The sequence below is a fragment of the Neoarthrinium moseri genome (assembly GCF_022829205.1).
Source record: "Neoarthrinium moseri strain CBS 164.80 chromosome Unknown scaffold18_Wmoseri_CBS_16480, whole genome shotgun sequence".
NCBI lineage: Eukaryota > Fungi > Ascomycota > Sordariomycetes > Amphisphaeriales > Apiosporaceae > Neoarthrinium > Neoarthrinium moseri.
This window is the reverse complement of record NW_026055132.1, coordinates 454,316-481,285: the sequence shown is the minus strand read 5'-3', so window position 1 is coordinate 481,285 and position 26,970 is coordinate 454,316. Positions and strand designations below refer to the sequence as shown.

At 46.7% G+C, this 26,970-nt stretch overlaps 8 protein-coding genes across 8 annotated transcripts; all 8 read left to right on the top strand.

The window, feature by feature from the left end:
* Window positions 1-113: 113 nt before the first annotated feature.
* On the top strand, window positions 114-2,422 carry JN550_005767 (uncharacterized protein; the record flags this gene model as incomplete). Its single annotated transcript, XM_049317430.1, has 2 exons — window positions 114-440; window positions 521-2,422. 2 exons carry the CDS (start codon window positions 114-116, stop codon window positions 2,420-2,422), a joined length of 2,229 nt encoding a protein of 742 aa, XP_049172389.1.
* Window positions 2,423-4,520: 2,098 nt separating this feature from the next.
* On the top strand, window positions 4,521-4,943 carry JN550_005766 (uncharacterized protein; the record flags this gene model as incomplete). The annotated part of the gene is made up of 1 exon (XM_049317429.1): window positions 4,521-4,943. One exon carries the CDS (start codon window positions 4,521-4,523, stop codon window positions 4,941-4,943), a length of 423 nt encoding a protein of 140 aa, XP_049172388.1.
* Window positions 4,944-6,318: 1,375 nt separating this feature from the next.
* On the top strand, window positions 6,319-8,676 carry JN550_005765 (uncharacterized protein; the record flags this gene model as incomplete). Its single annotated transcript, XM_049317428.1, has 1 exon — window positions 6,319-8,676. The coding sequence occupies one exon, from the start codon at window positions 6,319-6,321 to the stop codon at window positions 8,674-8,676; it is 2,358 nt and encodes a 785-aa protein (XP_049172387.1).
* Window positions 8,677-11,138: 2,462 nt separating this feature from the next.
* JN550_005764 (uncharacterized protein) lies at window positions 11,139-11,849 on the top strand (the record flags this gene model as incomplete). The annotated part of the gene is made up of 1 exon (XM_049317427.1): window positions 11,139-11,849. The coding sequence occupies one exon, from the start codon at window positions 11,139-11,141 to the stop codon at window positions 11,847-11,849; it is 711 nt and encodes a 236-aa protein (XP_049172386.1).
* A 1,599-nt stretch (window positions 11,850-13,448) lies between these two features.
* JN550_005763 (uncharacterized protein) lies at window positions 13,449-14,618 on the top strand (the record flags this gene model as incomplete). Its single annotated transcript, XM_049317426.1, has 2 exons — window positions 13,449-13,655; window positions 13,770-14,618. 2 exons carry the CDS (start codon window positions 13,449-13,451, stop codon window positions 14,616-14,618), a joined length of 1,056 nt encoding a protein of 351 aa, XP_049172385.1.
* Window positions 14,619-16,104: 1,486 nt separating this feature from the next.
* On the top strand, window positions 16,105-16,824 carry JN550_005762 (uncharacterized protein; the record flags this gene model as incomplete). Its single annotated transcript, XM_049317425.1, has 1 exon — window positions 16,105-16,824. One exon carries the CDS (start codon window positions 16,105-16,107, stop codon window positions 16,822-16,824), a length of 720 nt encoding a protein of 239 aa, XP_049172384.1.
* Window positions 16,825-18,328: 1,504 nt separating this feature from the next.
* JN550_005761 (uncharacterized protein) lies at window positions 18,329-19,348 on the top strand (the record flags this gene model as incomplete). Its single annotated transcript, XM_049317423.1, has 3 exons — window positions 18,329-18,430; window positions 18,487-18,603; window positions 18,698-19,348. The coding sequence occupies 3 exons, from the start codon at window positions 18,329-18,331 to the stop codon at window positions 19,346-19,348; spliced, it is 870 nt and encodes a 289-aa protein (XP_049172383.1).
* A 686-nt stretch (window positions 19,349-20,034) lies between these two features.
* On the top strand, window positions 20,035-23,391 carry JN550_005760 (uncharacterized protein; the record flags this gene model as incomplete). Its single annotated transcript, XM_049317422.1, has 7 exons — window positions 20,035-20,206; window positions 20,259-20,409; window positions 20,467-21,715; window positions 21,785-21,816; window positions 22,157-22,696; window positions 22,759-22,926; window positions 22,983-23,391. The coding sequence occupies 7 exons, from the start codon at window positions 20,035-20,037 to the stop codon at window positions 23,389-23,391; spliced, it is 2,721 nt and encodes a 906-aa protein (XP_049172382.1).
* Window positions 23,392-26,970: the final 3,579 nt, after the last annotated feature.

Here is a 26,970-nt window from a genome sequence, read left to right as displayed (position 1 = left end):
CTACTCCATCTAGGTCGACTGTTCTCATGAAGTTGACGAAGTTGACCAGGACGACAGCAATCACACTCATTCAGCGACCCCAGACAAGAAGACAATTCAGCACAACCACAATCATGGCAGAGAGCAAGTGTCCCGTTCATCGCCAAATGAACGTCGGCGGCGGTGGCACCAGGAACAAGGACTGGTGGCCCGAGGCCCTGAAGCTCAACATCCTCCGCCAGCACACAGATGTCACGAACCCCCTCAAGGACTTCGACTATGCCGAGGCCTTCAAGAGCCTAGACTACTTTGCCCTCAAGAAGGATCTCGAGGCCCTCATGACAGACTCCCAGGACTGGTGGCCTGCGGATTTCGGTCACTATGGAGGTCTGTTCATTCGAATGGCCTGGCACAGTGCTGGCACTTACAGGACCTTCGATGGCCGCGGCGGTGGTGGCCAGGTAAGCCCCCCTCCCTTGTGGTATTGAGACCAGAAATAGTGGTGGTTTGGATTTGCCGCTGACGTTTTTTTGCCGCTCAGGGTCAACAACGATTTGCACCCCTTAACAGCTGGCCTGACAATGTCAGTCTGGACAAGGCCCGCCGACTCCTGTGGCCGATTAAGCAGAAGTACGGCAACAAGATCTCGTGGTCTGACCTGATGCTCCTGACTGGAAACGTTGCCCTCGAGTCCATGGGTTTCAAGACATTCGGCTTTGCCGGTGGCCGTCCCGACACTTGGGAGGCCGAGGAGTCGGTCTACTGGGGTGGTGAGACCACCTGGCTGGGCAACGACGTTCGATACGCGTCCGGCTCCGAGGGTCTTGCAGGGGAGGGTGTCCTTGTTGGCGACGAGAAGGCCGCCAAGGATATCCACAGCCGCAAGCTGGAGCAGCCCCTGGGAGCTGCTCACATGGGTTTGATCTATGTCAACCCAGAGGGCCCCGACGGCAACCCTGACCCTGTTGCTGCTGCCAAGGACATTCGCACAACCTTCGGTCGCATGGCCATGAACGACGAAGAGACCGTTGCGCTTATTGCCGGTGGCCACTCTTTTGGAAAGACACATGGTGCTGCTCCCTCTGACAACGTCGGAGCCGAGCCAGAAGGAGCCAGCATTGAGGCACAGGGCTTCGGCTGGGACAACAAGCACGGCTCTGGAAAGGGCCCTGACACCATCACCAGTGGTCTGGAGGTCATCTGGACCAAGACTCCCACCAAGTGGAGCAACAACTACTTCGAGTACCTCTTCAAGTACGAGTGGGAGTTGACCAAGAGCCCGGCTGGTGCGAACCAATGGGTTGCCAAGACTGACGACCTTATCATTCCTGATGCCTACGACTCGAACAAGAAGCACAAGCCCACCATGTTGACGACCGATCTTTCGCTGCGCTTCGATCCCGAGTACGAGAAGATTTCGCGCCGTTTCTTGGAGAACCCCGATCAGTTCGCTGATGCCTTTGGTCGTGCCTGGTTCAAGCTGCTGCACCGTGACCTGGGCCCCAAGTCGCGCTACCTTGGACCCGAGATCCCGAAGGAGGACCTGTTGTGGCAGGACCCTGTTCCTCCCGTCGACCACGAGCTGGTCAACGAGAGCGATATCGCTGCTCTCAAGAAGGAGATCCTGGCCTCCGGTGTTGATGTCTCCAAGCTAGTGTCTACTGCTTGGTCATCCGCGTCCACTTTCCGTGGCAGCGACAAGCGTGGAGGTGCCAACGGTGCCCGCATCCGCCTCGCTCCCCAGAAGGACTGGAAGGTCAACAACCCGGCGCAGCTGACTCAGGTTTTGGGTGCCCTCGAAGGAATTCAGAAGAAATTCAGCAAGAAGATCTCGTTGGCTGATCTGATCGTTCTGGCCGGCTCGGCCGCTGTTGAGAAGGCTGCTAAGGATGCAGGCTACAACGTGACGGTTCCCTTCACACCTGGCCGTACAGATGCCACCCAGGAGCAGACAGACATTGAATCTGTGGGCCACCTGGAGCCATATGCTGATGGTTTCCGCAACTATGGCAAGTCGACATCGCGCGTCAAGGTGGAGAACTTCCTCGTCGACCGTGCGCACCTGTTGACGCTTACTGCTCCCGAGCTTACCGCCGCCATTGGCGGTCTGCGTGTGCTCAACACCAACTACGACGGCTCCTCCCACGGTGTCTTCACCAAGCGCCCAGGACAGCTGACCAACGACTTCTTCGTCAACCTACTCGACATGAGCACTGCATGGAAGGCAACCGACGAGTCCAAGGAGACATTCGAGGGCACTGACCGCAAGACTGGCGCCAAGAAGTGGACTGCCACTCGCGCCGATCTCGTCTTCGGCTCTCACGCCGAGCTGCGTGCCATTGCAGAGGTGTACGGCCAGGCCGACGGAGGCGAGAAGTTCGTCAAGGACTTCGTGGCTGTGTGGACTAAGGTGATGAACGCCGACCGATTCGACATCAAATAGGAACTCGGCTCAACTCCAGCTGCTTTGAAACTGGTGCCGCGACTATGAGATTGGAAGCTTAGGCAAACAGGACGAGAATGGAACTTGACCGGCTGGGGTTGAGGCGCAGGTGGATAGGACAGATTGTCTTTATTAGACAGAATCAGATAATGCCCTCGCTAGTTGCCAAGAATGATTACATTTAAATTGTACCATTATGGATGCCTCACCCTGGCAAATCATTGTGACAAACGTAGAAACGTAACATGAGTCCAAGTTGGAGCATTCTATTCATGGGAAATATGTCAACGCCACATGCATGTCCAGCAAGGCTTGCAATTTGATGTCAGCACTAAATGCGACTCCAAACTTCTATTTAGCACAATTCTGGCATATTCCACGGAAAATTCACCCTGGCACCATTGTTTGACTTGAGTGGAGGAGTTTGTGGCATGGAACTAAGGTTGTATCACGCATGACAATTGTTGGATCCCTTACCAAATGAAGAGAATGGTGGCAGTCATGACCAATCGGCGAGTTTGTGGGACAACTTATGTGTATGTAGAGTTGTTGATGGGCCCAATTTAGCATATCAAGAAACACCATTAGGGGCAAAGGTCACCGTCCGTGGTCTCTATACAGTCCTCTCGTGTGACGCAAGAGTCTGGAACGACGGAATCAGTCTCGGTTTCGATGCTGTATCTCACCATTCTGAGAAGGTGGACGTGGAGCAGTACCGACAAAGTCATAAGCGGGCTTCCGCAGACTCTTTCACATCGCTAATGCGCATAACCCGCAATTATTTGGTCTACTTTGGCCAATTCCGTCAGTGGTATGTTGGCCGCGAACTCGAGGAAGGAAGGTTGTAGCTCTGTGGTGAACAGTTTGTCTTTTGCCCTTTTGGAAGGCAGACAAAATCAAACAGTGGCTCGACTAAACCCTGATGTCTCGTCACAGTAACATACACCAGAATATGCCGGTGCTAGGACATGTAGCTCAATGGACACTTGCTGGCGTCCAAATACAAATGCACGAACAAGTTGAGAACTTGCTTGCGTGTGTTTATATGGCGTCCCAAACACGATGCTTGGTTCAAGGAAACTGTCACGGTAGTGCATTAGGTTTACAGAAGGTCCGGTGAGACACCGGACAGTGTCCGCCAAATGACCCTCATCCTGTCCCTATCCCTTGATAGGGGACAAGATTCAGTCTTCCTATGAATTGAACCATACATTGGACTTTTGATTATACCTGACCTCACAATCCCTCCGACAGAAACGTATTAGACCCAGGTGAGGTTCACCAACGCCCTTGTTCAACAACCTAGAACTATTGGCATCTTCTTTTTTCCACATGCGGAGCGCCACCCAGTATATCTTCGAATTCAACGAGCCACGATACTGGTAGTTGAAGCAGTCGAAAATGCATCAGCCCTTTTCAGAAAGAACTTGAATTGCCTCTACTCCAGAGACTCTTCCAATACAGATACTAGAGCATGTCGTTCTACAGTAGTAGGCCGAAATGAGCATCATACGTGGCTGTTCATAACTCTCAGTAGTTCAAGTGCCATCGGTAGACATAGGCGGAAAGCGGACTAGTCTTCCCATGTCATAGTACCATCGGTGTGGCAGCAAAACATTTCTAGTTCTGACGATGGACTTCGGCGCGGTATGTCCCCTCAGCTCGCTCTGATCGACAAGTGTTTGCATGATTGCTGCAGTCACCTGCTCGTGTAAACACACATGGTGGTAAATCACCAAAGCCCAACACGTTCGTAGCAATCCTTGAATGCCCGAGAGCATTGAAACCTCACACCTTGTTATGATACAGCAAATCACATCATGCGGTCTATCAAAAGACTTACTAGTTCGCTCTTAGCACGGGCGACTAAAATAGTCCAGGCATTTGAAACAATAGAAAACAATAGGACTGGGGGATTCGTGGTGGGGGACACTCGATTTCCACATCTATAAATATCCCCAGGTGAATTTCTTCGTCCACAGAATTTTCATTCACCACACACACTCCTCACTTCCTCCTCTTGCAATCGCAATTCGCATTCAAATCCCCTTCACATCAAAACTTCAGGACTTCGAACAGCAGTGATCCCACAGTCATCATGGCAGTCACAGCTCGCGCCATCTACCTTACTTTCATCGCGACGGCATGGCTCTCCACCATCGTCGTCTACAGCTACTTCGCGTCCGTGGTGAATAACGAGCTCGAGCCCCACTTCAAGCATCAGGGCCAGCATGACGATGCTGAAAACAGCTATCTCGTATACATCTTCTTCGTCTTTGGCGCGGTCTGGGCTGGGCTCAACCTACCAGCCTCGGTTTTGGCAGCGGTCCTCGCGTGGTTCAATGCGACGTGGCGTCATGACCATGTGAGTTTCTGTACCAACCTCTACCTCTTTAGCACATCGCTTGCGATCGTGATCTGCTCTGTTCTGGTGGCCAAAGCCACCTGGACTTGGTGGCACGAGCTTGAGGCCCAGGAATTCCTTCATCTCGCCCAGCACTGCAAGGTCATGTCGATTTAGATGATCGTAAACCTGTCACTGGGAGGGCTCGCCTTGTTTCAGCTCGTGTTCCTCTGCTGTTTCTGCGGCATCGCTTGCCTCACGAGGCTCTTGAATGGCAGCGGCGCCTCACAGAAGGACGCCGAGCACGAGCTCGGAACCATTAACAAGCGAGATGGTTCAGAGAGATCCAGCAGTCAATCTGGACAACGAACGCCGAGTACCAACTAAGCGAGGCTGACGACGAAATAACAAGAAGACCACCAAAACCCTTGTGTAGGCACTCCGTAATGAGTTTAATTCTTCGATCCATCCTGGCTGACATACACTCGATAGGCACCACTAAATCGCACTCGATCACGGCTTCGCCATCAACAAGAACGGTTGACGCAAGTTGTCCAAGGGTATACGCTTCATTCGTCGTCGCAAAGAGCTTTCAGTGGCTATCATCTGGCGATGTATTGGGGACTCAGTAGGATCTTGGGCAGATGGATAGTTTCCATATTTTGATACTTGAGACTTCGATGTGAGAGGGCAAAAATCGAGGACATTTTCGTCTGCAGTGATGATGGGCTTTTCCCTTACCGCATAGGTTTAGCTCTCTTAAAATGTGATGGAGAGTCCCAAGTGAAGTAAATATGGGAATCGCGACAGATCAAAACACTGCTGTCTCGCTCGAAGGTCGGACTTCGCATGTCTCTGCGAACAGCTACTACATTAGGTATCACAACCCCCGAGCTTCCCAGTGAATACATCTACATTGATGTTGTTTGAAATGCTGAATGTCAGAATGATGGCTGAATCCTCCCACACGTCTTACCGGTAGAAGTTTTTGAACTTGAAGATGATGATAACCAGCTCTCGCCATCCTAATCTCACGTTTACTGGAAATGAGAAGCCTTCCCCTACGAAATGCTCCATCACACGTTTTGTAGCCTGTCAGGCTGGTTGTCACGTCATCGGCGCGTACATGTCCTTCGCTAACCCCATCAACCTCGCGCAGCGTTGCGATCCCCAAATCATCTACCATTATTCTCGCTCTTTCCTCCCTGATTTGTGTCCAAGAACGAAGGGATGCTCAAAATTGTCTGTACAGAGTCAACCCAGACAACCGCCACACCCTAAACCTAAAAAGGTTGCCCACCATCTGGATGCGCTGCGAGTCAGCACCATCATCGGAAACATCCTCCTGCCGTTGCCCATCTTGCAATATGGACAGGTCGCAGATTCTCACACATTATCTGAAGATGTTCTGAGGATTTTGAATTGCCGCTCAAGTGTTGGAAAACAGGCGTTGCCCCTCCCCGGCGGCGAAGGCACTTCTTGACCAGTGCTTTCATGGGGACATCACCTCCGCCACTCGTTTGATCGGACAGACGAACTTCTGGGCCACAAGATGAAGCCACTGAAGAAGCCGCTCCGCCGTCTTCGCGCGGCGCTGCACTCGCGTGAGAGCAAAGACAAAGACAAGGCCGTCGTAACCAACGCAGGGAAACGCTTCACAAGGCCGGAGAAGCACGCTGCAGCAGTCCAAAAGCTGCTGCGACAGGAAATTTGTTCATTGAATGATTTAATTGAAGTCCGCGACGATTACGCCTTCGTCGCGTTTGACGCGGAGTTTCTGCAGGAGACCGACACAGCCACCGAGATAGGAGTCGCTCTTCTTCCTCGTCTCAAGCCACTGTCAATATCGAAACAGCCCGGCCAAGACCGTTTGACACTTGATCAGTTTGCTGACTGTTTTGATGTGCAGTCGCATTCGATGAAGATCAAGTCGCGATACTTCCAAAGAGTGCAACAGGTTGCAGAGCTACCAAGGGGCTCAGCCAGGGAGCCGTTCTGGTTCGGTATCGAAAAATACGTGGCCCTCGGTATACTGAAGAAACAAATATACCAGACCATCGACCAATATCAGGATTCCGTTCCCGACAAGAAACTTGTTCTCATTGGATATGATATGACAAGAGACATGGAGGTCATCATGGCGGAATTCCCGGGCCTCGCGCGCTACTTTTCCAAGTGGCTAGATGTACGCACACTGTTCAAGTCAACGGCAGAGAATTTGATCCCTCACACGACACCTGGTGTCAAACTTACCCTTCACCTATTTGATTACGATCAAACGGCATCTCAAAGACTCGGACTCCTGAAGCGCGACAATTCTCGGAGCATTTACAGATGGAAGTACGACAATGCTGGCAACGATGCTGTCCGTACTCTGGCATTAATACACGGCTTGCTCCTTCCGGAGAATCTTGACAAACTGCGATTCAGAATGCTGAGGCCGGAGGGCATATATATGGTGCCAGGCGAATCTTGGCCTGACTGGAGCCGTCACTCCCATGTGGCCAGAATTTCAGCCAATCATATCCCCCACGCGGACAGCACCTCCGTGTGGACATTACAACTCTTCGAAATAGCACAGGCCGTTGAGAAACATGGAGCTGTGGCTGTCGGTCGGTTTCAGGATGAAAACACGAAGCCCGGCACTAATGTCAGCTTCTGGGCTGCTTTCAAAGATCTTGGTTCCCTTCAACGTTTCATTCAGGAGAAGGATAGCCTCTGTAATACTATGGGACAAACGATCCAAATAACAGAAATGCCATCTCCTCAATACGGACACCAGCATCTACCTGACTCAGGAGTCAGCACACAGCCTGGGGTGGGATTCCTCCCACGATACATGGACGCGTCCGAGAATGATCAAGCTTGCTTACCATCGCCGCCTATGTCCATACCGCTCATATCCCCAGTACCTCTGGAGCTCCCGAGAGGCCCGACTCACAGTCCAATTAGATTCCAACCTGCGCGTACGGCGAAATGCAGAAGCAATAGGGCCAGGGTGGCGAAAAGGCTAGTAATTGCCGCACAAAATGATATGGATGGCGCGACCACTGTTATTCAAGTCTTGGGTCTTGGCAATAACATCAAGACTGGTCATCTTCATGAGGCTTTCAGAGATTGTGAGGGATACATCAGTGCAATCATTTCTGGACTCACCAAGAATCTTAGACCTCGAGGTTATGTAACCTTCAAAGACATACCGTCAAGCAGGGCGGCCTATCTGCAGATGAGATATCTGACATTGAGTTTTGAACCTAACCCAAACATTGTCGAACTCACTTACGTCAATCCTTCGAAAGTTCCTCCCCAGAGCAAGGCCAAGGTCAAGAGAAAGCCGGCCATTAGCGATGTCAGCGAACTACCAAGCCACCGAGCGAACTCAGACTTGAGCCCCTCGTACGAATGTAATGGCCTATTGCCACCGATTGAAGCAGAAAGCAGAGAGCGAGCGCCTGAACACAGTCCAGACGGCAGCCTCCAGCTTGCAATTCGAACGAAAGTAAATGATCTGCGAAGAACAATCCAGTATCCAGTACCACAGATCACAACTCAACATGCCGAGAACGCTAACCACCCAACTCAATACGACGAAGATGATTCTTTAAACGAGGTTATGGGCGAGATAGGTGCGAAACAGCATAAGGACAAGTTTTCTTTGGCTGGTAAATACCAGCGCTGCTCTTCCTTGCCAGCAGCTGACCACCAACTCCTGATACCAAGATCATGGTCAGCACCCTTACGACAAGACTCGGTCAGAATCGGATTGAGTTTGAGCTTTGGACGCATATCACCTAGCGTTCGATCACGGCTTGCCTCCACTTTATTAGACAAGGGTGCATGCAATGAAGATCTTACAGAGGCACATAATCACGTGCGCCTTGGTAGCAAAGAATTGGATGAAGTTGACTGACTTCTTGTGCAAAAATCCAGGGATCATGAGGAGGTCAGTGCTCGTCGATCTGAGACGTGACTGACGACTTGTTTTCTTGTCTCTCTGCTGGAATGGAACTCATGATTACAACACGCATGAATTAGACAACTCAAAAGACAAAATGAATGCTACGATTACTCGAATCACAGTCCCACTGGGTTACATCGTCGGATACTACTATTGGGTCTCATGAATGTCCCTTAGGATGGGGTGGCAGTTGGCAAGTTGACCTCGGCAAAGATCGAGCTGGTAAGCCGACCTGTTATACAGCTTGTACGACCGTATCCGCCCTGGCGGTCATAGTATGGCATTAAAGTGGCTCAACCGTCTGGGCAGCCTCTCAACAGAGCATACTATGGTAATGCCGAGTTACCGCTGGCTCGGAACTCATTTGTCGGAGGCACAATGATCTATCCACGTGATCTAATCGTCATGACTGTTCTCAACGCACCCTGTCCGGGGGGGCCCTGTTGTGTTGGCAAATAAAGTTTTCCCCTAACTTAGTGTACAGAGACTGAATCATGGATCACGTGGCTGGGGTATCATACAACCATTACGTGGCGAACACTCACAGATCTGTATAGCCTCAAAAGTCTGTAAAACTTTGATATGAGCAGCTTGCTCTTCTTGTCTTTTAATTTCCAAGGGTCGATTTCGAATTATATGCCACTTGAGATAATGATGTATCTTCCTCTTCTGCTGCAGGGTTGCGCAAGAACGAAGCTGCTTCAACTCAAAACATGTTTGATAGGCCTAGTACGATAGAGTTTTCAGATTCCTACATATCTTTCTTTTTGCCGTAGTTCTCCCAGCACGCGACAGTAAATCCAAGCTTCGAATGAGGTTCTTCCACCGCCATAAGATCGCGGAGACATTCCCACTTGCCATGTCAGCCACGCCACCATCTTCCCAAAGTCAGGACTGGTTTTATTCCCGCTGAGTGAGGCAAATCGCGAATATGAAACCTAGCAACGACGGTTTTAGACCCAACCGGAATACTCGTGCCGTAGGACAATTTTCTCATTACGTGTATAATATGGGTATTGACGACAAACATAGTCCATTTAGGTAATGTCGTCATATGCCCAATCTCCATCAGTATGGAGAGGATTGGGACGACCTGCCAAATTTGATCATGTGCATGTCCTTGAATCGATGGGCAAACATTTTTCTAATACGCCACTGCCACTCGCACAGAGGAGCTTACTAGGTGCACCAAAGGCTTGCATGACTCATTGATTGACCGCAATATAGAGTTTAATCGCGATTCAGGTATTGCTTGACATCTGCAGGTAGCCGTTTCTACTGTTTCGATAGGCCTTCTAGTCAGGAACAGTCGGCTTGGCACAAGTCACGCCTGGTGGCAACTCGTCACGAGCGTAGGCAGGTCCTCTCCCCCCTCCGTACTGATTGGACGGAAAAGTTGCAAGATGGCGCTACGAGGCACCTGACTGCAAGATCTAGGCATGGAGACTAGAGACTCTGGTTAAGTACTAATGTAGGCACAGAGTTTAAAAAGCGCGATTTTCGCATCCTCGTTGCCTGCATGGGCGGGTTTAGCCACTGCCCCTTGCATCACCGGAAAAAGATTGCAATTCGGACCGCAAAATCCTGCAGGTTCTCGCAAGGGCAAGCTGCATCGAGACGCGCGTGCAGCCTGTATAGCGGAGTCTGATTCATCTAGCTCCCGTTCCCACGACTCAACCAAACGGTTTAGAGGGTCTTTCTGGGGCCTCAGTATGTAATTGACATGGCTGCTGCTGGCCAGGACACTACGGTCGCTCTTGACTCAACGCTCTAGATTTACATAACTATTTCGCGCAGAAAGCGGTTGTGTAGTGGCACATGCCCTATCAGAAGCTAGCTTGACAGGTCAGATAGGTCGGCTGAGAGTCCGATCTTGACGCTGCGATGCCTACCAGACACTGAATCAAGGTACAGACTTCCCCATGTTCTGGAGTTTCGGCCCACCATAGGTATACAAGTGGGACTCTTGAGAGGACATCTCTGCTGAGCTGACAGCTTGTACGGAGGCCCCGAGTATGCCCCTACTATACCCCCATCCCCACCAGGCCTGAATCATCTGGACTGCGCGATACCGCAAGATGGAGGCCGCAGGCGGTATCTTCATCGTGTTGCATGGCGAGTCGTGAGTGACTGCGGTGCCTGTATGCTCTCATTCCTTCTTGCCTCATCTCGACCTATAAAGTCGATGGCCTTCCTCCCATTCTATCCCCTCGTTTGTTCATCATCAATCAACACCATTCCTTCCATTCACTTCAAGAGGCTGGGTCCTTCTTTTGTTACTATCTTCACTTCACTATACGTGTAGAGAATTCCTTCCTTTCAAACCAAGAGAAACTTTCATTCGATCTCTTGCAGGTTATACTACATTAGCTTTCGCTATTTCTCAAGTTACTATAACCAAACAATCTTTCAAGATGTTGCACTCAACCATCGCCGTCGTCGCTGGCTGCTTCGCCATGGCCAACGGACACATCCTCATGACCTCGCCTAAGCCTTTCGACTACTTCGCCGGCTCCAACAGTGGCGGCGCAATCAACCGTCCCCTTGAGTCTAGCGGCGCTGACTTTCCTTGCCGCCGCACCGATCAGGCTTTCAGTGGTCCTGCCAACACATACCCCCAGGGCTCCAAGCAGAAGCTCAGCTTCCAGGGTTCGGCCGTTCACGGTGGAGGCTCGTGCCAGGTGTCGATCACATACGATACCCAGCCATCCAAGAGCAGCAAATTCAAGGTCATCCACACGATCCAAGGTGGTTGCCCCGCTCGTGACACCAACGGCAACCTTGTGGGTACCGCCGAGACCCCGAACCCCAATGCATACGACTTCACGATCCCCTCAGACCTCCCCGCCGGTAAGGGTACCATCGCATGGAGCTGGATGAACAGAATCGGCAACCGAGAGTTCTACATGAACTGCGGCTCCGTCGAGATCACCGGAGATGGCGGCAACAAGGCTGCATTCGATGCTCTGCCCGATCTTTTCGTTGCCAACATTGCCGGCCAGGGTGATTGCACGACCGACAGCATGAACGACAAGGACCCTTGGATCCCTGATGCTGGTACGTCTGTCGAGGTCAACAAGGGCTCGTGGGGTTACGGCAACTTCACCTGCGATGCCGCCGCCTAAATCGGCCCACTAGTTCCGACCACTACTATCCGGCAGCGATTAGGGAGTGCGGACCCATCACTATCTTTTTTGCACACCAACTGGTGTATTTGGGGTGTTCCTTTGGCAACACGAAGTCACAGAAGAAGTGCGACGATGAGTCGCCAGAGTCATACCCACTGGGAGAGGAGTGCGCAGCTGCTGGCAGCTGCGACCCACATTCGCTGGAAACCCGAGCTCGTGGTTCATACCCGAAGCAGTTAGATATCTTAGACGAAAACTTACATCCATTTTGCCTCTGAAATAACGCAGCACTGTCTTATGAATTGTGACACCGTGATATTTTGGAAACAGGGGGGTTGGCGACTGCAATCGCAGAAACAGATAAGCTAGACATTTTACTAGCTGGAGCTACGCATAAGCCGGTGATTTTCTTGAAGCCCTATATGCGATCCTCTGACCCGTGTGCGGTAGCGAACCGATAAAACCCAGTCCGGGATCACATCGGCCCCCATGTCGTTCTTAACGGCAGAAAACCAATTTGCAACTAATTCGAGCTTGACAAGCATCTTGTTCACCATGATAACGTCATATCAGAAAATCTAAAGATGAAGACGGACACATTCTAGTGATGGGTGTGATTCCCTACAGGAGTTTGCACGGCTCCTAACGTGGGGATAATTATCCGTACGGTGAATCCTCTTGGGTTTGTGCTAGACGCCGGAAAGAGTATCAATCATGAATAACAATGCATCCCTTCAATTTTCTCCAAAATGACCGAAGTTGGATTGCGCCGATATTTGGCCATCGTGGAAAGGGTAGCAGATCATTGCTGGAAGGATTTCCCTGAAGGATGTAGAGTGATATGAGAATCCATCACCGGGCTAGATACTGTAGACATGTAACCAACTGAAAAAGATCAACACAAACCCTTCAATGTGCAAAGATTTCAGCCACGTCACCTACGTAATGACGGATTTCACAACTATTCCTACCGAGAAAGCCCATTGGCAATGGCGGAAGATGCTGTTGGTGTGGCAATCGTCAGGAATATGATATGTTGTACTGCGCCAAGCCTCGCAACCAACATTTGCCACAGCCCGTCCCGCCCGTTCAATGACCTGATCTATCATAAGGTATCCGTATTGTGACTGCGCAGTACGAAACTTCGTGGGGGACGTGGGACGGATTCTAGTGAGTAACCTAAAATAGTACACGCTTCATGACGCACAATTTCCCCTTTGATATAAATCTGAAGCCTTGCTGTGTCTTGGGGTTTAGGGACCCGGCTGAATTCCCTCCACATTCGCTTTAATGAGGATCTGGGTCCTCCCTGAGGAATGAAATGACACGATACTGTGTATTGTAGATTTCGTGTAGCCGTGTTCCGTGGCGTTGAAGAAAATGTCATGAAAATCCAAAAATGGCAAGCCATGTGGAAATTCTAAGGGAGACGATACTATAAAGGCCAAACTGGCTGTGGTATTTAGATGAGACTTGAGGTCCTCATTTAGCATCATCCTGGGTCATTGATTCATCACTATTTACTCAACCATCTGACATCTCGGAAACGCATCCATGAAACTATCATACTCTTTACTGCCTTGTTCTATGGGACTCATGGCAGCTGCCAGGTCCCTGGATACTCGCACATCTCTCGAAATAGGACAACGACAGCCCGACTCCCAAACGATTGCTTCATACAGCATAACTGGTCATTGCTTTGCGTATGTTGATGAAAACAACAAGCCTACAGACGGCAATGATGAGAAGTCTGCAGCACCATGCAAGGAATATTGTTCAACTCGAGGTGATGGCACAAATGGGGTAAGTGAATGTACACCCGGGGTATACTTGTTCTCAAATGGCAATACTTGGAATGTAGTATCTAGCCGCCAATCGCTTTCATTAGACACCCCGCTAATCTGATTTACTTGATAGTGCAGTCTGTTTATACCAAAAGGGCAGAAGATAGATCCTCATTTTATTTACAAAGATGACGATGGAAAGCGCTGGACACCTGCGAAATGCGTTTGCGAATGCCCGTTTTGCAAAGAACTTGCGGAAACAATCGCTGAAGGCTTACAGAAGCTGGACAACATCATCTGCGCCGCAATGGTCTCAGCTTTCACTACCATCGTGGAAACGGGGATTCAGTTCGTTCCTGGCGGTCAAACCTCACTTGCTCTACGCGCTGCCATCTCAGGGGCAAAGTCGTTTACGGAGAATGGGTTGAATGCCGCGTCGTTCTTTGGAGACTGGGTCGGGAAGGCCTGCGGTGTTGACAACTGGAATTTCGATCTTACGTCAGTTTACGACCCTCTGGTCAATGCACCGGATTCTATGGGAACCAGCACTGGGTGTAAGAAAAGGAACAAGGCAGATTGCAAGAAGCTTGATCCTAAACCAGATCCCACAACCAAAGCCAAAGACACTCCCCCCAAAACAACCCAAAATCCCCAAAAGTCGTCTCAACAATCGACCACAAGTACAGAATCCAGCAGCAGTACGAAGCGTAGCCAGACTACAGTAATGACGTCAAGCACAACTAGTAGCAGTTCGACCGCTAGCGAGACAACGGAAGCCAATACTGATACGAAGCCCAGCCAAACAACAGAGGCTTGCAATAATACGGATCCTAGCCAAACAACGGATGGTAGCAATGATGAGGAGCCAACCCAGACAGCCGGAAGTAGCAATGATGTGGAGTCCAGCCAAACGACCCTTATCACGTCAGGCACCATTAGCAGCAGTATGCTTTCTGGGGAGACCGCTCGCGCGACGGAGTAGGTAAATGCGGTACTGGAGCCGTGAATTTCAAGGAGGCTCACGTTGTAGTAGCTAGTTTGCTTTCTTTAGGAGGAACAATTAGTATGCCATGGTGTCAGTCAAAAGTTCGTAGGCTTATTTGCCAGGAGGTACGGTTCTTTCCTGCCCCATTTAAAGAAAGCTCTTCAACCTTGTTTTGATGAACGTGATTACCGTCGGTGAATCTCGGATGCGACGCCAGACTGCTGCAGGAAACAGACTGGTCACTTTCAATGGATCTCCACCTCCGGTTCTGAGAATTATCGCGCGATACATCCTTTAGAGCTTCCGTGATTCGACATTTGTATCTCGTGGTATTGCGATCAGGTGATTCTGCAACCAGGCTCCATATTCCATATATTTTAGACTAGGCCGTAGATATATCAGACTTTCACATATAAGCCTAGATCTTACCTTCGTCTCTGATGCTCCGAACTTCGAAGTTGCATCGCGAACAGGGTAGGTATTTCCAGAAATTGACTAGGTCAGCGAGGATGTTCATACCTGTACCGATTGAATGCAGGAAACTTGGAGTAACTTTGGGCGATGGCGGCGTTGGCTAAGCTTCGGATGACCACTCAAGAACCCTGTCCATAGGGCTTCCTTGACGATACAAGCTTTTTTCCTGCTTACGCCCCCAAAAACGAACCATGCCGACATATCAAAACATCGTTCCGAATTCCAACCCCAGCAACGGCTGGCCTCCAGGTCCCCACATTTGGCTTCCGGCTTGACGCATTATGGAGGAGCAAAAATGTCGCTGCCTGGAGTCGAGCTGGAGCCTACGACTTTGAGTAATCGATAGTAGGCTCTCAAGTACGAACATACCTCTATTGCGCATCGTACCGCTCGGTCTTTTCGTCCATTGCCGATGTTAGTTTGCTGTAGGCCCCATGGTCACCAGGCTACATTCGACAGCCTGCAGACAGATCAGTGAACCCATCGTATCTCGCATTTTGTTGCAACAGTAGAGAATAGGCAATAGCTTACAGCGGCCCAACAAGACAGACGCGACCCACAACGCTTGAGCGGTGTGATACTGCAGTGTGCCAAACACAATCAGATCCATCGAACTCGTTGTCGCCGCAGCAAGGCGTTTTATGCATCTGCCTAGACCGGGCTTTGTCCTGAGGGCGTCAAGTTGCAATGATGTTCCTCCAAATCAGTAAGGGTAGCATGCAAGACTACGCGCAACCCGCAACGTCATTGGGTCTATGTAACAGTAACCATACCGCAAGGATTGAGTTTTGGTTGTAGTATGGGCATCTGGCCGACACGGGTTGTTGTAAGACGCCAGCCATAATGGTTGGCCACTAGATACATGGAGGTGAGACACGTAAACTCATTTATGTCGCCATGGTTCCTTCTTCGTAGCTAGATAATGGTTATTCTGCCTCCACTGAAAGAATCTTTTCTTCAAAGTCTTCGATATCACTTGCGAATTAGCTTCCCCTCTTCACTCACTGACATGGCATGCCCATCTCCGGATAGCCCTCCCACATACGAGCCCAGTAATGAAGATTCTCCACCCGCATACGATGGCGAAGCCATCGGTACGATCTTCCCTGCCCAATTCGCTATCTACCGTAAAACTGGCCTCTTGCGTCCCGTTACGGCCGTTCTAGCCGCTCACAAGTCCACGCCGCTGCATCATATATCGTTGGGAGTTGGGTTATTGGACGCAGGTTTACCGGATGTTGCTCTACACGCCAATGCCAACGAAGGCAGTTCAATCATAGCACGTTCGAAGTTAGATTCTTCAGATGATAGCCACTCCGTGCAGTTGACGGACTTTGGCTCGCCAATTTCTGAAGATATAAAGCTCCGCTCGCGCAGTTCTTCCCGCAAATACGTCTTCACTATAGATTGTGAGGGCCCCGGAATGAAGGCAAATAGTACACAAGGGTTTGAGTGGCGCCCAAGCCGGGGCCAAGAAGTTCGTGGACTAGGATTGAGAGACTATGGATGGAAACTTGTTTGGCTTGAAGATCCCACCAACAACCTAGTCGATCACGGTACGAGCCTGGGTGTTGTGGCTGTTTGGTCTCGGTGCAGCAGTGCCAATAGTAAGAAGATGATGGGTTTCAGGTTTCTGGGCAAGGGCAGTACAGGTGATTTCGGCAAACGTTGGGAGGTGATGGCTGTCGTCACAGCTCTGGCAATCTGGCACACCGAGATTACGGATTGATTATGTTTTGCCTGATCCAACATGTGTTTTTCTTGAGTAGGGTGTTATTTTTCTTTGCGGTCGAAATCTACTTGCACTCCAGCATGGTTCTTACACTCGTATAAACTGGCACCCCCCGTATATGACTTCAGTGAGAAGGAAACGCCTCGTTATGGAAATATCGAAAGCTTGACGTTCAAGTTAGGCTCACCGCCAAGATTTCTGACGGTTTCCGTGATGAGCTGCGATAATGATATGATTCAATGCGGGATGTCATCTGCTTGTGCTTCAGCGTTCTGTATCTCCGCAAGTGCTATTTATCCATATCCCAGAAAATCCTCGCTTATGGTCCACATGTCGGTATGTCACAAACCTCAGCGAGCAATGCCAGGGTATTCTGAAGAGCAATGTGAGCTTTCGGACAAATCAAGTGGACTTGGGTTGTACTCCAAAGTAAACACAATTCCAGGAACGATTTGCAGGCCAATGGCTCGTCCAGGTGAGACGCGGGTGTGTTCAAGGTACGGGCTCAACCGATCGGATACACGATAGGGCGCATATTGTGTGCGTGGGAGCATTTACCAATCCCATGGGTAGGTAGCCTACCGCAAATCCCACCACGAATCGTACCTCTTCAACATGTTCGCATCATTATATCCAAAGCGTTACATTTACGCAGTGGGCAGTTGGCAACACCAACAAGCAGTAGACAGGCGAGACAGGGGTCATGTCGTAGTCAGCACCGTGGCCGGCCCCCGACTAGCCTTAACGCCGGCCAGGCGCCTGAGCCCGGGTTGTTAGGTACCTGAGTGACCCACTAACTTGAGGGTTTTCAATAGACGCTTGACCTAGCGCTGCTCTTGTCAGCATTCTCCACTAACAGGCAATTCGGTCTCAGCGACATCTCCAAACCTTCCGACGACTTATATACGTCCCTTGCGCGCGCGACTTTGCTTTGCGGCAAGTTCACGTGTCATGTTACGATGCGCGGAACACTTCGTAGGTCATGTAATGCCTGCGCAAAGGCCAAGCACAGTTGCGACCTCCGCACGCCCAGATGCACACGTTGCGTCAAGAGGAAGTCCAGCTGCGTCTACGCCAACCAGCCACTGAGTGCTTCTTCACTGGAATTCCTGCCCGCGCAGGATACAAAACGAAGCTCGCCTGAATCTCTGGCCACGGAGTCTTCGGTGGGATTCTTGGAGCCAGCCAATTCGTGTTTCGACCCATTTGATTCGTACCCGCCGACGCGGCTTCCTCGGGTTCATGTGCAGCGCCTTATTCAGCATTGTGATCAAGCCCTTCCAGCCTGACAATTACATAAATGGTTGCTAACTCTTTAGTCTTGGCTCATATATCATTCCAATATTACCCCCTGGACCTTGATACGAGATCAAATCCCTTCGTTGTCTCGTGGTGGCCCCGGGCACTTGCGGACCCAGCCTTGTTCCACGTTTCACTACAGACCGCGTCCCTTGATTTGGAGCTACACGCAGGCAAGGGATTTCCGACTTCAGAGCTCTTAATGGTTGATTCCGTGACTCTGGTAAGGCGGAAAGTTGAGAATTCTTCGTTGGCGGTTGAGACGGAGACTCTTAATTCCGTCGTCACTCTTGCCGCGATTGAGGTAAGGCTGCCCGTTTCGTATCTGTTAGTAGGATACTAATGGGCAAACATGGATAGTATGGCAAGGGAAACATGACAGTGAGTCGATTACACATCGATGGCGTCAAGCGGATGGTTGAGGCCAGAGGCGGCATCGACCTCGTCAAGCTTGAGAGCCCGCTCACGGCTAGAATGGTATCATGGCAAGTTACATACGCATTGCCAATATGAAAGCTTCTACTAACTGGTATATCCCAGGGTCTCGATGATAGTAACGGGTGTTCCACAGTTCCCAACAAAGGATGATTCAGGTTCAGGGGACGGCATCAGCCCCATCCGACAGTGGCAACTGGAATTGGGAGGCTCAGTCTCAGAACGAGAAGTCTTGGGTGATCTGGATATAGATCCTGCCCTTCGCAACATTCTGATTCGCCTCCGTGCCATATTTCACCAAACGCACCAGCCAAGTTTGACGACCACAGAACTGCACGATCTGACGTGTTTCGTTATGCATAGACTGTTGATGCTGCCCGCATTTTCACCACCGGACGCGAGGCGTTCAGCTACTTCGGAATGCCTGCGACATGCCTTGGCATTGTACATGTTGACTATTCATGGGCCAACATACTATTCACACGCGGATCTGGCAAAAAACATTACACTTCAGCTGAAGAGCTACCTTGAAACGCCGAACCTACTAAACGACATGTATGCGCCCTTAAGGATATGGATTCTCACCGTGGCTATCATGGCAAATACAGGGACACCATATCGTCAGTGGTTCATGGCACAAGCTTGTGTGGCCCTGGAGGCGGTTCACGGTTTGCATACTTGGGAAGACATTCACGATTGCCTTAAGGGCGTTTTGTGGGTCCACTCTCACCAAACAGAACTCTTCAAGCGAAAGTGGGAGGACATTCTGAAGATTATGACTGGTTGAAACCCGGTGGCTACGTATCCCACTTCAAAATCGAACACTCGGGAGCGACCCCTGGCCCAGCGGATCAACCGGACACTGGTTTACGCCGACGGCGACTTATACGGTCTGCTGGTACCTTATTCCCGCCCCACCTAGCAGGCTATGTCGGCTTCCCAAACGGCTCAATGGGGTGGCAAGAAGGCCACGCCATGATATTTGGTGATTCAACAGATTGAGGGGCATCCACAGGTATTGAAAGTAGACCCGGGTTGGGTGAATGAAACACGCTCTTTGCAGCTGCAGAACGGCCATTCCTTCGCGATCAGAACTAAAGAGAACTAGACTCCGCAATGAAATGCGAGACGTCCTCATTTAATCCTGGTAACGCCTGACATAGCGCGCCAAGATATGCACACTCGATCGAATCCCTGTCGACCATCGGAGTCTAGTACAAATCAGGTTAGATAGAGAGTATCCATCACAGTCGACATCCAGGATGAGAGCAGGCGGCCCATACCACTGACGTGAGTGGAATGATATTGGAGTCCGTCGTTCGGGAGCTCGGCTGTTAGATTGCTCGAAGAAGCGGTCGAAAGCTACGTGTATTTCTATGAAGGATCTTTATAATAGAGGACTCGCACCTTCCAATCAATCTTCTCGCCGTCGACTTACGACTAGATTCATGTCCCTCAGGGTAGACACAAGCTATGACCAGCATCATTCAGGATATAGGGGGAGCTTGGGGTCAAAACAAGACTATGGCTATGCAGAATGGATATCTTGATCGAGCGCATGGCCTCTTTTCAGGCTATCTCTCCGGTTGGAGTAACCTTCAGATTGCAGGCGCCATCTTGCTGATCATTATCACCTATGACCAATGTAAGTTGCTACATTCACAAAACAAAAAAATGAGATACTGACAATTCCCCAGTACGATATATCCAACAGAAGGGTTCCATAGCTGGTCCCAAGTTCAAAATTCCAATAATGGGGCCGTTCATCCAAGCTCTCTATCCAAAGTTTGATGCATACCTTGAACAGTGGGCAAGTGGTCCCCTCAGCTGTGTATCTGTATTCCACAAGTCAGTAACTGGGATCAGGTCCTGCTAACTTACAGAACGCTGATAAAGTCTCCGCAGATTCGTCGTTCTAGCATCGGATCGTGACATCGCGCACAAAGTCTTCAAGTCGCCTACCTACGCTAAACCTTGCCTCGTCCCAATCGCAACTGAGATCATGAGTCCGAATGCGTGGGTGTTTCTTGCTGGAAAAGCACATGCCGAGTTCCGGAGAGGCTTGACTGGTCTCTTCACGAACAAGGCTCTCAGTACTTACCTTCCGGTCCAGGAAAGGGTCTACGCCGATTATTTCGACAAATTCGTTGCCGCCAGCGAGGCCAACAAAGGGAAACCTATGGGGTTTATGGGGCATTTCAGGGAAATTAACTGCGCACTGTCGTGCAGGACTTTCTTTGGAGGTTATATCTCGCAGGCAGCCATCAAACGGATTGCCGATGACTTCTATCTTGTCACTGCCGCGCTTGAACTTGTCAACGTCCCGCTCTCCATCTACGTTCCGTTCACTAAACCTTGGAGGGGAAAGCGCACGGCAGATGCTGTTCAGGCCGAGTTCACCAAGTGTGCCGCAGCATGCAAGGCAAACATGGCATCCGGTGCTGAGCCGACATGCATTGTTGATCAGTGGGTACTACACATGATGGAGTCTAAACAATATTATGAGAGGATCGCAGCCGGGGAAGTCGGGCTGGAGAAGCCTACAAACCTCATCCGCGAGTTCACCAATGAAGAGATTGGGCAGACGATGTTCACGTTTCTCTTTGCATCTCAGGATGCGTCTAGCAGTGCGACTACGTGGATGTTCCAGATCCTTGCCCAGAGACCTGATGTCTTGGATCGCCTCCGGGAAGAGAACCTTGCCGTACGTTCGGGCGACAAGACGAGACCTTTTGAGCTGTCCATGTATGAGTCTCTCACGTACACCAATGCAGTGATCAAGGAGCTTCTACGACACCGCCCGCCGGTCATCTTTGTGCCCTATCTCGCGACGAAGGACTTCCCAGTTACTCCAGACTACACGGTGCCCAAGGGCGCGATGATTGTTCCGTCCTGCTATCCGGCTCTTCATGATCCTGAGGCTTACCCAAATCCTGATGTGTTCGACCCAGACCGCTGGATCACGGGTGATGCCCAATCGAAAACCAAGAACTGGCTCGTCTTCGGTACCGGTGCACACGACTGTCTCGCACGCAGCTATGTGCCGCTCACCATGGCGGCCATGATTGGCAAGGCCGCATTGGAGATTGACTGGGTACACCATGCTACACCCCGTTCGGAGGAGATTAGAGTTTTTGCCACGTTGTTCCCCATGGTATGTCTTATCTCTTATGTCTAACCGTAATAGAACAAGGAATGGCACCAATGCTAACCTAGACACAAGGACGAATGTCAGTTGGTCTTCTCAAAGCGCAAGTAAGCCCACCGGTGAACAGATCGTCCCATGAGACTTTAGGGATTGGCAAGAGTTGCTGTGGAGAAGCATCTAGTAGCTGTTGGATACTTTGGCTGAGATCGGCGGCGGTGAGGGTTGCGCGTGGCTATAAGATCAATATAGAATATAGAATAATACAAGCACATTTGTAGAGTTCTGATCGAGCGCCGCATCTAGCGATGCTGCATGCTCGAGGTTACGATGCACGCCGAATCAACCTCTGTGCCTATTCCATTCCGGTGTTTTGATCGACAGCACAGCGTGCATTGCCGGTTTAGCGCACCGAAAGCCCTGGCCTTTTTGTGGCATGGGCTTTGATAGAACTGTCGAACGTGCACTCCGCTTCTCCCGAAACCATTCTCCATCCGAACCGCAATGTCAGTCTACAAAATCGAGAGATATGGCTGCTTCCAAAGGTACAATCCTGATGACGGGGGCGAACGGCGGTCTCGGTGTCGCTCTTGTATCACATATTACCGCATCCCCAGAACTATCCGCATATCATTGCATCTACACTGTACGCAACGTTGATGCGGCTGCAGCTCTCAAGTCGGCTCTCGCAAATGCTCCCACGTCTCATTCCCACGAGATCGTTGCGCTTGATATGGCCAAGCTCAGTGGTGTGCGGGACCTCGCCAGCACCATTGCTGCTCGTGTTGCGGCTGGAGAAATACCACCTATTCGTGCAGCCTTGCTCACTGCAGGGTACATAGAGTACAATACACAGAATTGGACTGACGAGGGCCTGGATCTGAGTTTTGTGGTGAATTACCTCGGAAATTGGCTTTTGACTTTGATGCTGCTACAGAGCATGGACCGTGAAGCTGGGAGAATCGTCGTCGTCAACAGCTGGACTTATGAGTAAGCCTACGTTACGCGTATCCCTTTAACACCTCACCACATGCTGACGAGCCGATTGCCAGCCCTAACGACACGCGCAACGGCCCTGTCCCAGAGCAATGGAGGACTGTGTTTAAAGATAGCACGTCGGCAGTCGCCAAGGGGAGTTGGAGCAACAATAGTCAGAACCCCTCCTTTCAATCTGGTCTGCGACGTTATGGAGCTGCCAAGTTGTGTCTGATGATGATGGTGTAGGTGAACATCTGTATGCGGCCAAACAGCCCAGCTAACACTAAGACTTACACAGTGGGGAACTACAGCGGCGCCTCAATAGCGACCCAGTATTAAACAACATCCTCATCCTCAGCGTTGACCCTGGTGTTTTCGCCAGCGATATTTCTCGAAGAAGTCCTTGGCCCATACGCTTCCTCATGTATTGTACCACCATCCCTTTGTTGGCAAGTATTACGACATGGCTTTGGCCCAATGGGACGGTACGCACTCAAACTAAGGGAGCTCAAGATATTATCCACGCTGCCTTTGAGTCCAATGGCGCGTCAGATGAGAGGACGACGAACACGTATCTGGACGGCACCACTCCCAGGGAGATGAGTACCGAGGCAAGAGATGTGAAGAAGCGCGAAGTGCTGTGGAGAGAGAGCATCGAATACGCACAACTCAAGGAAGGAGACACAGTCTTGGTGAACTGGAGGTAACAGAAAGTATACATGTCTATATCATTTCGGTAAAGCGACTGCTCCCTCCTGCATAAGAGCAGCACATCTTGTACTTTTGATAATGCTCTACGCAATATTACCTCATTTATCAATATGTCAGGAAGCGTCCCAAATCAAGCTTTCTGGATTGTTAAAAGCGAAACCAATTATATATCGTAATATATATCCTTTATTTACCTTAATATAATAATTAAATTGTTTAATTCAATTAAAAAGAGTGAAAAGTGAAAGATTTAAATTATAAAATGCTATTTAAAGTGGAGGATTAAATACTTTATTTAAACTTTTTACTTAATTTATAATTTTATAAATAAATAAAGCCTATATAAAGTAATAAAGGAGCGTAAGTTTAAAAGGTTTTAATATTTAAAAACAATTCTCTTTTTATAACGGGATTCTTTTAATAAAAAGGCTCCCTTTATTACGTAATTCCCAATTTTCGTATATAATTTTTAAAACTATTTCGTATTATTACTTTAATAAATATATCCGTTAAGTTGTTTTTCGATACGACTCGTTATATACGTATATTTTTATCCTTTTTTATTTAAACCTTTAAAAAGTGGTATCGTATTTAAATATATTTAACTCGTTAATAAAATTTTAAATTTTTAAATAATTTAAATGTTATATTATTATCGATATTAATAATAATATATTTTAATTAAATTTTTAAAATATATAAATCGTTAATAAAATATTTAATTTAAACCGTTTCTTTTATAATATCGTATATTATTATATATTCGGTATTTATTATAATTATAATAACCGTTTTTTATCGTCGTAATATTTATAAAACAAATCCTTTTATAATAAAAAAGATATTTTTAATAATAAAATACTTTATATCGATTATTACGAATATAGCTTTATAAACCCCGACCCCGGGAAGGAATAACTAGAACCTACTAAGCGGTTAACGCGTAACCGCTAAAATAAAAAGACCACGGGATTAATAAAATAGAAAAGGTTACGTAATATAAATCACGGTTTTAGTAAATAAGCCAGGATAAAAGATCACGACGAGCTACGAATAAACTTAAAAAAAGGATTACTTTTAAATTAAAATAATCCGGGATAAAAAATTATTATAATTATAATAATCTAATTAATATTAATAAAACAAATAAATAAATATATAATAAAAAGGATTTTTTAATTATATAAATAATTATTATTTTAATAATTAATTTAAATATTTATTTTATTTATAAATAAAACCTATTAAATTTTAATAATTATATTTATAACTTCGTTTATAAACCCCTTTATTATATCTTATTTAATTATATAAATTATCGATTATAACCGCTTTCGAGACTAACGTCCTTTATTAATATAAATTTACGTATTTATATCTCTTTATAATTTATTTTAAAAAGTATATTTATTACATTTTAATTATTTTTATTTAAATACGTTACTTTCGAATTATTAAATAATATCTTTATTAAATAAAATAACACCATCCACCCCTAATAAAAACTCCGTAAATAACCTTATAAAAGGACCCGACGTCTTTAAAATAATACGGTAATTATAAAAAACCTTTAATACCGTTAAAAATGATAACGAGTAATTTATTACGTAATTCGTTATTATTAATAATACGTAACGAGGAGGCGGTAACGGAAGTTATAAATTCGTACCCTTTTAATTATATAATAAAAAAAACGGAAATATTTAAAAATTCCTTATTTAAATACAAACTTATTTACGTTTTTATAACGGAATTATTATTACCGAACCCGATAAAATCCTATATATCGTTAAATTCCTTAAAAAAACGTATTTAATTAATTTAAATTAATTATAAAGGATTATTTTAATAATAACGAAAACCGATAAAAAAACGATATATAAAAAATGTTTAACGATTATAACGAATTTAAAAGACGTTTATAAACAACTTTCGGTAACCCGGACGAAATCCGTATTATTAAATAAAGATTTATACAATTTAAATAACGTAGATTAACCGTTAAATACGTATCCGAATTTAAATAAATCGTATTTAAAACCGAATAAAGCGACGACGATATATTTATAACGCTTTTTTACGTAAAATTACGAAAAAACGTAAAAAACGAAATTTTAAAAAAAAACAAACCCGACGAATTCGATAATTACGTCGAAAAAATCGTTAAAATCGATAATTACCTATATAAAAAAAGACTCGAAAAACGAGGATTTAAGAGCGAATTATATACCCCGTATATTAAAGTAAATACCGGGAAACCGTAACAAAACCATTATTAAAATAATAATAACCGACACCCTTTATATAATTAAAAATGGTAAAATAAAACCTTTTATAAATATTATAACGGATTAATAAACCTCGACGCGATTAAATATAATAAAAGTTATAAAAATAAGGATATAATAAATATTATATATTATAATTATAATAAAAAAGGGTATTACGTTAATAAATACCGATAAAAACGTAAATTTTAACCCGTACCGGAAAGTAACCGGTAAATTAACGCTTTTTATCGAAAAGAAAATAATTATAACACTTTTTTAAAAATTAATAAAACTATCGCGATAATATAACGAGAACCACTCGGATTTTATATAACCGATATTAATAACGACGACGAAAAAAACTATTTTATTATATAAACCGAAAAAAAGGTACGATAAAACGTTAATAATAATATAAACCTAATTAAAAAACTCGAATATAAACTTTAAAACGCGAATATCGAAAACATCCTTTAATAATTCGAATAAAAAATTAATTTTTAATAAAAAAAGGTTATAATAATAATTGGATTATACCCGTTATCCGTTAACGAATTACGTAATTTGTTTAATAAATTTTATTACGATATTATACGTAATTTAAAGAACGACCCTACCGAATTCCGATTTAAAAATAATAAATAATTACGATTAAATTATAAATAATATAAAAAACTATTATAAATATTTTATATTAACGGATTATACGATTTATACTTCGTAAAAAAACTGGAATATAAGTTATTTTTTAACCGTAACGGGTAAAAAACCATTATAAAACTATATAAAAAAAACGAAATCTATAAAATAATAATAATTTATTATAACGCCCGAGATTACGCCGTTTTAACCACGCACCCTTATTAATTATTCGAATATTTATTTAAATAAAGGGTTTAAAAAAACTATATAAACGATAAATACCTAAAATACGTAAAATAAAAAGCGATAATTTAAAAAAAATTTATCGAGTATTATAAAAAAGGATATATTAAAATCCTAATTTAACTAAACTAATTAAAAAATATAAATATAACGTAATTATATTAAAAAAACCTTAAAAATATAATAATAAACGAAGGATCCGATTTAAAAAACCTAATTAACCCTTATTTTAAAAAAATAATATAATAATAATAATAAAAAAAACGTAAAAAAAAGTTAAAAATCGAATTCTTAATTAAAAAAATAAACTTATAATACGATTATAACGAATATACTTTTTAAAATAAACCGTAAAGAGATATAAGTATGTGGGTTTATATTAATAAGGGACGTTAATCTCGAAAGCGGTGTGACGAATAT